Consider the following 8,897-nt stretch of genomic DNA (forward strand, 5'->3'; position numbering starts at 1 on the left):
CACTGCACTCCAGTCTGGGCGACAGAGTGAGACTCCAACTCAAAAAAAAAAAAACTTTGGGGTTTAAAGAAAGGGAATAAATCATTTTCTGCAACTGGGACTGTGGGTGAGGTCAGCCAGTGACGGCCCTTCTGGGAGCTGGCTCTGGAGGAAAGTGAGTAGGCGTTCAGTTCTCACTTTAGACCACTGCCCAGTCCAGTGTATGTTACACACATATTAGGCATTTTAGCAAGTGTTGGCCCCCTTCCCGCTATCCTCTGAAGGAAAAATGGAAGCACTTGACAGGAAAGTGACCGCACCTGTAGTGACAGAGGATCATGAAAAGTGATGGGTGTTTGCAGAACTTACTCAATAAGTTTCTTTACTGACAAATGCCTATGCAAATGTTTGCCATTACAAGGTCTCAGAATGCCTACTTCTACTGCTTGGTGGTACCCAAACACAAAACCAGCCTCATGTCTTTGGATTTGGACATGAGCTGTCCACAGTTAGTCCCCTGGTAAGCTTCCTTCAGGCATTGTTGCACCTGGGTAAATTCAAACGTGAAGCAACTATTTTGGACAAATGAACTGTACAAGTTAGCAAAATGAATGTACAAGTTAGTAGTTATTTGGAAGCAGCAAAATTGATCCTGGCTTGAGGACTTGCTGTAGGAGCTGGTGTCTCTGAGATAGGAACTGCGAGAGTGGGGGAGTCAAAAGTTTGGAGACAGTTTCAGTTTTCAAATGCCCATCAGATATCCCAGTGAGAGGAACATGTACAAAGGCACGAAAGGGAACACACGTGGTTTATCTGGAGAAAATTTCCCTCCTTAGTTGGCATTAGCCACGTGTCAGGTGCTCGATAACTACACATGGCTAATTGCTTCTGTATTGGACAGTGTAGATACAGAGTATTTCCATCATTGCAGAAAGTTCTGTTGGTCATCACTGCTCTAAAGTAAACTAACAGGCTCCCACAGCAGTTTATTCCTCTTTTAAGCTTAGAGGAGAATTCAATCTAGTGATAAGTCACATAGTAACCATGAGAATAGGTGAACAGCTCTATGAAAAGTCTGTCGGGCATGAAGGGAGATGAGCAGAAGATCCACAGTGTGGGGAGGGGAGAAAGGGAAGGGAATGGCAGTCATTGAGAGCCTGCCAAGTAACAGACATTTTTGGGGTTTTTTTGAGTTAGAGTCTCACTCTGTCGCCCAGGCTGGAGCGCAGTGACATGTTCATGGCCACCGTAGCCTCGACCTGCTGGGCTCAGGCAATCCTTCTGCCTCAGCCTTCGAAGTAGCTGGAACTACAGGCACACGCCACCATGCCTAGCTAATTTTTTTGATTTATTGTAGAGACGAGATCTCGCCAAGTTGCCCGGGTGGGTCTCGAACCAGTGGGCTCAGGCAATCCACTCGCCTCGGCCTCCCAAAGTGCTGGGATTACAGGCTGAGCCACTGAGCCCGGCCCATAAAGCACTTTCTTTTTTTTTGAGTTGGAGTCTCACTGTCACCCAGACTGGAGTGCAGTGGCCGCTCCCCGCCACCGCAGCCTCGACCTGCTGGGCTCCGGCGATCCTTCCGCCTCAGCCTTCCAAGTAGCTGGAACTACAGGCGCACGTGACCACACCCAGCTGGTTTTTTATTTATTGTAGAGATGAGGTCTCGCCAAGTTGCCCAGGCGGGTCTCAAACCCACGGGCTCAGGCAATCCACTCCCTCAGCCTCCCAAAGGCGCGGGATTACAGGCTGAGCCACCGAGCCCGGCTCCGTAAAGCACTTTCAATGCTGAATTCCAATCACCTGTCTTGTGAGTGCCAGAAGACATGAGCTAGTTGTGAGTCATCTTGGTATTCCCAGCATTTAGCTTCTAACGGCTCACAGAAGATTTGACTCCATCCTATTGCTTATCATTTCCCATTTGTTCACTCTTATTTGAAAAAAATTTCAACTTATAAAAAGTTGTGAGAGTAAAAATAGTACAGTGAACATCCTATACCAGTACCTAAATTGTTAAAATTTCACTCCATTTGCTTTATCACTTGCATGCCCTCTCCAGTTTGTGCTCTGTGTCTAAGTGGTGCTTTTCTTTTTCTGTTTCATTCAGTATGCATTTCCTAAGAATTAGGGATGTTCTCTTTCACAGTCGTAGCATAGCTGATGGCATTAGGAAATTTAACATTGATGCAATATTGTCATCTACCAGTCACCTATTGATTTTGTCACTTGATCCTATAATGCTCTTTATTTCCCCCTCAGTACAGGATCCAGTTGAGGTGAAGATATTACACTCTTTGTCATGTCATTCCATCTTAGCCTCCTTTAATCTGGAACATTCCAACAACCTTTCTTTTTCTTTTATGACATTGTTTTTGACGAATACTCCTCCCTACCACCACCCCGTTTTTCACCTCTCACTGCAGCCTCAACCTCCTGATCTCAGATGATCCTTCCACCTCAGCCTCCCAAGTAGCTGGGACTACAGGCGAGTGCCACCTGGCTAATTTATTTTATTTTTTCCGTAGAGACAAAGTCTCACTACCAGGCACATTTCAAATATCTGGGCTCAAGCGATTATAGGCATGAGCCACCACACCCAGCCATTACCCTTTTTTTTTTTTGGAGTTGGAGTCTCACTCTGTCACCCAGGCTGGAATGCAATGGCACGTTTGACCAACTGGGCTCAGGTGATTCTTCCACCTCAGCTTCCAAGTAGCTGGAACTACAGGCGCGTGCTACCATGCCCGGCTAATTTTTTGATTTATTGTAGAGATGAGGTCTCACCAAGTTGCACAGGCTGGTCTCAAACCTCTGAGCTCAGGCAGTCCTCTCTCCTTGGCCTCCCAGATTGCCAGGATTACAGGCTTGAGCCACTGCACCTGGCTATTACACTTTAAAAAAAAAAAAAAAACTCTTATTCATTCAGACTCTGTCTGATATTTCTTCATAATTAGATTCAGATTGTACATTCTTGGCTAGAATGCTACATAGATGTATCCTCCTCAGGACATCATGTCTAGAGGCCCAGGGTATTCATCTCTGCTTCATTGTGATGTTGATTTTGATCACCTAGTTAAGGTGTTGTCTGATTTCTCCACTGTATCTTTCAAGTAGATTTTTTTTTACCAAATGCATACTTGCATAAAACTTATAAGGGTAAGGGGGAGACATAACATCAAAGGGTACCTGATCTCAAACCCGGCAAAGAAGGGCCCAGAGGGAAGCCCAAACTTTACCTGTATGATGCCCACTTATATACCTAATCCTGAATTGTACCCCACATCTTTAAAATAAAATATATTTTGAAAATAAATAGGCTGGGCTCGGTTACTCAACCTGTAATCCCAGTATTTCGGGAGGCCGAGGTGAGTGGATTGCCTGAGTCCGCGGGTTTGAGACCAACCCGGGCAACTTGGCGAGACCTCATCTCTACAATAAATCAAAAATTAGCTGGGCGTGGTAGTGTGTGCCTGTAGTTCCAGCTACTTGGAAGGCTGAGGCAGAAGGATTGCCGGAGCCCAGCAGGTTGATGCTGCGGTGGCCGGGAGCATGCCACTGCACTCCAGTCTGGGTGATAGAGTGAGACTCCAAATAAATAAATAAATAAACAAACAAACATATAAGTCTGGTTATTATGGTAAATGTTCATATTTGGAACTTATTGGTGAATCGCTGTTTTAAATGGTCATGCAGAAACTCTTCATTCTTTGAAATTATAGATTGCAGTATAACCATTGTGATTTATTTTTTATCTTTTTTTCTTTCCCATTAAAACTACACAGAGGCAGCTGTGCCCCCATGGGTTGACAGTAATGATGAAGAAACAATTCAGCAACAAATCCTGGCCTTATCAGCTGTATGTATCTTGTGATACTCTGGATAGAACATACTTTCTTCCTATCATGGTACACCTATTGATATGACTTTAGCAGAATTTTTTTCTTCTATACAGTTTTAATATTTGAGATGTTAGGAATGTACATAATAACGTTCACTTTTTTTTTTTTTGAGTTGGAGTCTCACTCTGTCACCCAGGCTGGAGTGTGGTGGCACGCTACAGCCACTGCAGCCTCTACCTGCTGGACTCAAGCAATCCTTCCACCTCAGCCTTCCAAGTAGCTGGAAGTTTAGGCACACGCCACCAAGTCCAGCTAACTTTTTTATTTTTTTATTTTTTTATTTTTGAGTTGGAGTCTCACTCTGTCGCTCAGACTAGAGTGTAGTGGCCACTCCCGGCCACTGTAGCCTCGACCTGCTGGAGTCTGGCAATTCTTCTACCTCAGCCTTCCAAGTAGCTGGAACTACAGGTGCACGCTACCACACCCGGCTAATTTTTTATTTTTGTAGAGATGAGGTCTCACCAAACTGCCCAGGAAGGTCTCAAACCCATCGGGCTCAGGCAATCCACTCACCTCGGCCTCACAAAGTACTGGGATTACAGGCTGAGCCACCGAGCCCGGCTCATTTTTTTTATTTATTGTAGAAGCGAGGTCTCACCATGTTGCCCAGGCTGGTCTCAAACCCACGGGCTCTGGCAGTCCTCTCACCTCAGCTTCCCAAAGTGCTGGGATTACAGGCATGAGCCACAGCGCCCAGCCAACTTTCACTATTTTTCTTACTAACTTTTAGTTTGCTTATTCATAATATAAAAGTATAGCCTATTATGTGAAATGATTCTTTCAGCCTTAAAAAGATTCTTTTTTATTATTAAGATAATCTTTTGAGATATGCTATTTTATGAAGATTTTAGAGAGCATTATCATTCTTGTGAAGGAAATTATTGTGTCCTATATTTTCTCTTTGACTGTATTTACTTGTTGGAACCTGAAATTGATAGAGATAATATCCTTAGGCCAGGTGTGGTTGCTCATGCCTGTAATCCCAGCACTTTGGGAGGTCAAGATAGGAGAATCGCTTGAGGCCAGAATTTCAAGATAACATTCTAATATTGGCCCACAAAAATGTATCTTAGGCTGGACTCGGTGGCTCAGCCTGTAATGCCGCGCCTTTGGGAGGCTGAGGTGAGTGGATTGCCTGAGCCCGCGGGTTCGAGACCCGCCTGGGCAACTTGGCGAGACCTCATCTCTACAATAAATCAAAAACCAGCCGGGCGTGGTAGTGCGCGCCTGTAGTTCCAGCTACTGGGAAGGCTGAGGCGGAAGGATCGCCAGAGCCCAGCAGGTCGAGGCTGCAGTGGCCGGGAGTGACCACTGCACTCCAGTCTGGGTGACAGAGTGAGACTACAACTCAAAAAAAAAAAATGTATCTTAGGACTTTAAAGGAAATGTAGCCATACCAGTTAACAATTGTGTAAAAGCCTTTTCTCACACATTCTCTCTTTTAAACCACACAGCATGTCTGCAAAGTAGCTAGGAGCTTTTTTCCCTGTTGGATAGGTGAGGGCACTGAGACCTACTTACTTCTTACCTGCTTTCTCCATGTGGCTGTGAACTCTTGGAGAGCAAAGGCCAGGCTGGCATTAATCTCTGTATCGCTAGTACCCAGCATACCTCACGACTCTGTGAATAGATCTTTTTGCTATTATCGGAGGTTTCCAAGCTTTCATTTTTAACTCACTTTTAACCAAACAGAATTATAAATGGGACTTCAGTATATAAAACAAATGGACTGGGTGTAGTGGCTCAAGCCTGTAATCCCAGCACTTTGGGAGGGAGGCGAGAGGATTACCTGAGCCCACAGGTTCAAGACCAGCCTGGGCAACATGGTGAGACCTCATCTCTACAATAAATCAAAAAATTAGCTGGACGTAGTAGCGCACCTATAGTTCCAGCTACTTGGAAGACTGAGGCAGAAGGATCACCAGAGCCCAGCAGGTTGAGGCTGCGGTGGCTGGGAGTGTGCCACTGCATTCCAGCCTGAGCAACAGAGTGAGACTCCAACTAAAAAATAAAATAAAATAAAACAAATGAACACAAAACTGAACTCCCTTCCATTGTCATCCTCCAGGGAATTCTAAGGTCTTTTTCCTTTCCATTTGATAAACTCTTTAAAGGACTAAATATCCTTTACTAATTCATTGTGGACACCATGTATTTTGTTTACCATATTACAGCCAAACTTGACACTAAAGGCACATATCTGCTTTTCCTGAAAAGAGAATTGGGACAGTGAGTGTTGGTGTCATTTGAGGGCAAAGATCATATACTTACCAGTCAGGTCTCTGGAGCACCTCTGTCCCCCAAACATAGTATGTTAGATATATAAAATACTAAGATAACAGGTATCCTAAGCCCAAATACAACAGTGTGAACAGTTTACTTAATGTCGTTATTTGTAGTATGTGTTTCAAAGAAGATTGATTGGCCAGGCTCAGTGGCTCAGCCTGTAATCCTGCACTTTGGGAGACCGAGGTGAGTGAATTTCCTGAGCCCATGGGTTCAAGACCCGCCTGGGCAACTTGGCGAGACCGCATCTCTACAATAAATCAAAGACCAGCCGGGCGTGGTAGCACGCACCTGTAGTTCCAGCTACTTGGAAGACTGAGGCGGAAGTATCGCCGGAGCCCAGCAGGTCGAGGCTGTGGCCGGGAGCGTGCCACTGTACTCCAGTCTGGGCGACAGAGTGAGACTCCAACTCAAAAAAAAAAAAGATTGATTTATGGCAGGGCAAGGAAGAGTTGAGGGGAGCCACTTATTTGTCTTCCCTCCTCTCCCTGCTGCAGACAGCACCATGCTTTTTGCTTCAGAAACTTGAAGGAGGTACCAGGTCTGCAGGGGGATCAGTTGAGAGGATTACATGAGCAAGTTGGAAGCACAACTTAAGCCCAAGGTGGCAGGATCTCACTGTCTGGCAGTCCTTGTGGCATTATCGCACCCTGTATCATTGCTCATCTTGCAAAGTCAAGTGATCATCCACAATAGGCTTGGGTTGGCCAAGCTTGGTGGCTCAGCCTGTAATCCCGCGCTTTGGGAGGCCAAGGTGAGGGATTGCCTGAGCCTGCGGGTTTGAGACCTGCCTGGGCAACTTGGCGAGACCGTATCTCTACAATAAATCAAAAAATTAGCCAGGCATGGTAGCACGCGCCTGTAGTTCCAGCTACTTAGAAGGTTGAGGCAGAAGGATCGCCGGAGCCCAGCAGGTCGAGGCTGTGGCCGAGAGCATGCCACTGCACTCCAGTCTGGGCAACAGAGTGAGACTCCAACTCAAAAAAAAAAAATGGCCAGAGTCTGCATGATATATAGACAGCCCATTGAGTTTGCAGCTCTGCTGGAGAGGAGGACTGGACCTGGGATGGGGGGACTTGGAGTCCTAGCTCTGCCATTCCCTAGAGAGCATACTTGAATTTGGACAAGCCATTTTTGCTTCCCTAACCTGTTTCCTCATTTGAAAAATAAGGGTGGAAATGCTTGCTTCACAGGGTCTTCAGCAAGTAAGCTGGGGAGAGCCCCTGGCCTGGCAGAGGTTTGGCAAACCCACCTACGAATGTTTCCCAGCCTGGATGCTCTCTGAGGAAAAGAACAATTGTGGCTCTCTCAGTCACCATCAAGTTCCCAGACCCACAGCACAGGCACTGAGGTGGCAGAGCCTGGGCCTGCATGCTCTGTTCAAGAGGTGTGGGACAAAAGTGTGGTCTGTGCATATTTATGAATTGGGTTGTGGATTTCACTTTTCTCACATGACCATGTGGCTAGCTGACTCTTCACCTTTGGGTTAGAATGGTTCTAATAAGATTTACACTCATTTTCACATACCTAAAACACGTGTTTTTACCCACTAAAACACGTATTCTTAAAATTTCAAACTTTGTGATTTCAACTAATCAATTACATGATTGAATTTTCCTGGCCTCTCAAGAGGGCTCTCTCCAGTTGAGAGTATTAGAAAATATATGAAAAAAAATCAGCTGTTTTCTGATCTCTCATGGTTTCTTGTTTGTTTTGAGTTGCGGTATCACTCTGTCACCCAGGCTGGAGTGCAGGCCATAGCTCACCGCAACCTCTACCTCCTGGGCTCAGGTGATACTTCCACCTCAGCCTCCTAAGTAGCTGAGACTATAGGTGCGTGCCACCACACCTGTCTAATGATTTTTTTTTCTTGGTAGAGATGAGGTCATACTATGTTGCCCAAGCTAGTCTCAGACTCCTGGGCTCAAGCAGTCCTCTCACCTTGGCCTCCCAAAGTGCTAGGATTACAAGTATGAACCAACACACCTGGTTGGTCTCTCTTAATTGGACAGATGGATGATAGTTTAGTGGACTTTGCAGCTGAAGGGTTTAGAAAGAATTTAGTACTTGTTCAATCTATGATACATGTAACATATTAATTTCATTTTGTGGTGTTCCCTGTGTTTTTTCTTTATTTTCATCTAAGGACAAGAGGAACTTCCTTCGTGACCCTCCAGCTGGTGTGCAATTTAATTTCGACTTTGATCAGATGTACCCCATTGCCCTGGTCATGCTCCAAGAAGATGAGCTACTGAGCAGGATGAGATTTGCCCTCGTCCCTAAACTGTAAGCAGGGAGTTCTCCAGTGCTTCCTAATGACCTTGGCTGTATGCTCAGTAGTGGGGAATAATCATGGAAGGGCCAGAACGATCTCCCACTATCTGTTCATAAAAACAGACCCTGTAGCCTTTCAGCAGCACCACCTGGTAGGATGTCCTAGAATCAAACCAAGGGCAGACTTTGCAAAAAATATGGGGTGGAGATGAGATGTGCTCTTTTTTTTTTTTTTTTGAGTTGGAGTCTCAGTCTGTCGCCCAGGCTAGAAGTGCAGTAGCACACTCACAGCATCGCAGCCTCAACCAGCTGGGCTCAGGCGATCCATCTGCCTCAGCCTTCCAAGTAACTGGAACTACAGGCGCATACTGCCGTGCCCAGCTTATTTTTTTATTATTGTAGAGACGAGGTCTTGCCAAGTTGCCCAGGCTGGTCTCAAACCCCTGAGCTCAGGCAATC

The 8,897-nt window shown here is 45.7% G+C and overlaps 1 protein-coding gene across 1 annotated transcript in view; it reads left to right on the top strand.

Moving 5' to 3' along the window:
* The window catches only part of SYAP1 (synapse associated protein 1), a 36,386-nt gene that overhangs the window by 11,473 nt on the left and 16,016 nt on the right, over positions 1–8,897 (top strand). Inside the window, exons 4-5 of the mRNA XM_008060758.1 lie at positions 3,762–3,835; positions 8,311–8,450. Coding sequence (XP_008058949.1) covers positions 3,762–3,835; positions 8,311–8,450 — 214 coding nt within the window. The remainder of the gene's footprint in view (positions 1–3,761; positions 3,836–8,310; positions 8,451–8,897) is intronic.

The sequence above is a fragment of the Carlito syrichta genome, unplaced genomic scaffold (genome assembly GCF_000164805.1).
Source record: "Carlito syrichta isolate Samal-C Ts95f unplaced genomic scaffold, Tarsius_syrichta-2.0.1 Scaffold304715, whole genome shotgun sequence".
Classification (NCBI taxonomy): domain Eukaryota; kingdom Metazoa; phylum Chordata; class Mammalia; order Primates; family Tarsiidae; genus Carlito; species Carlito syrichta.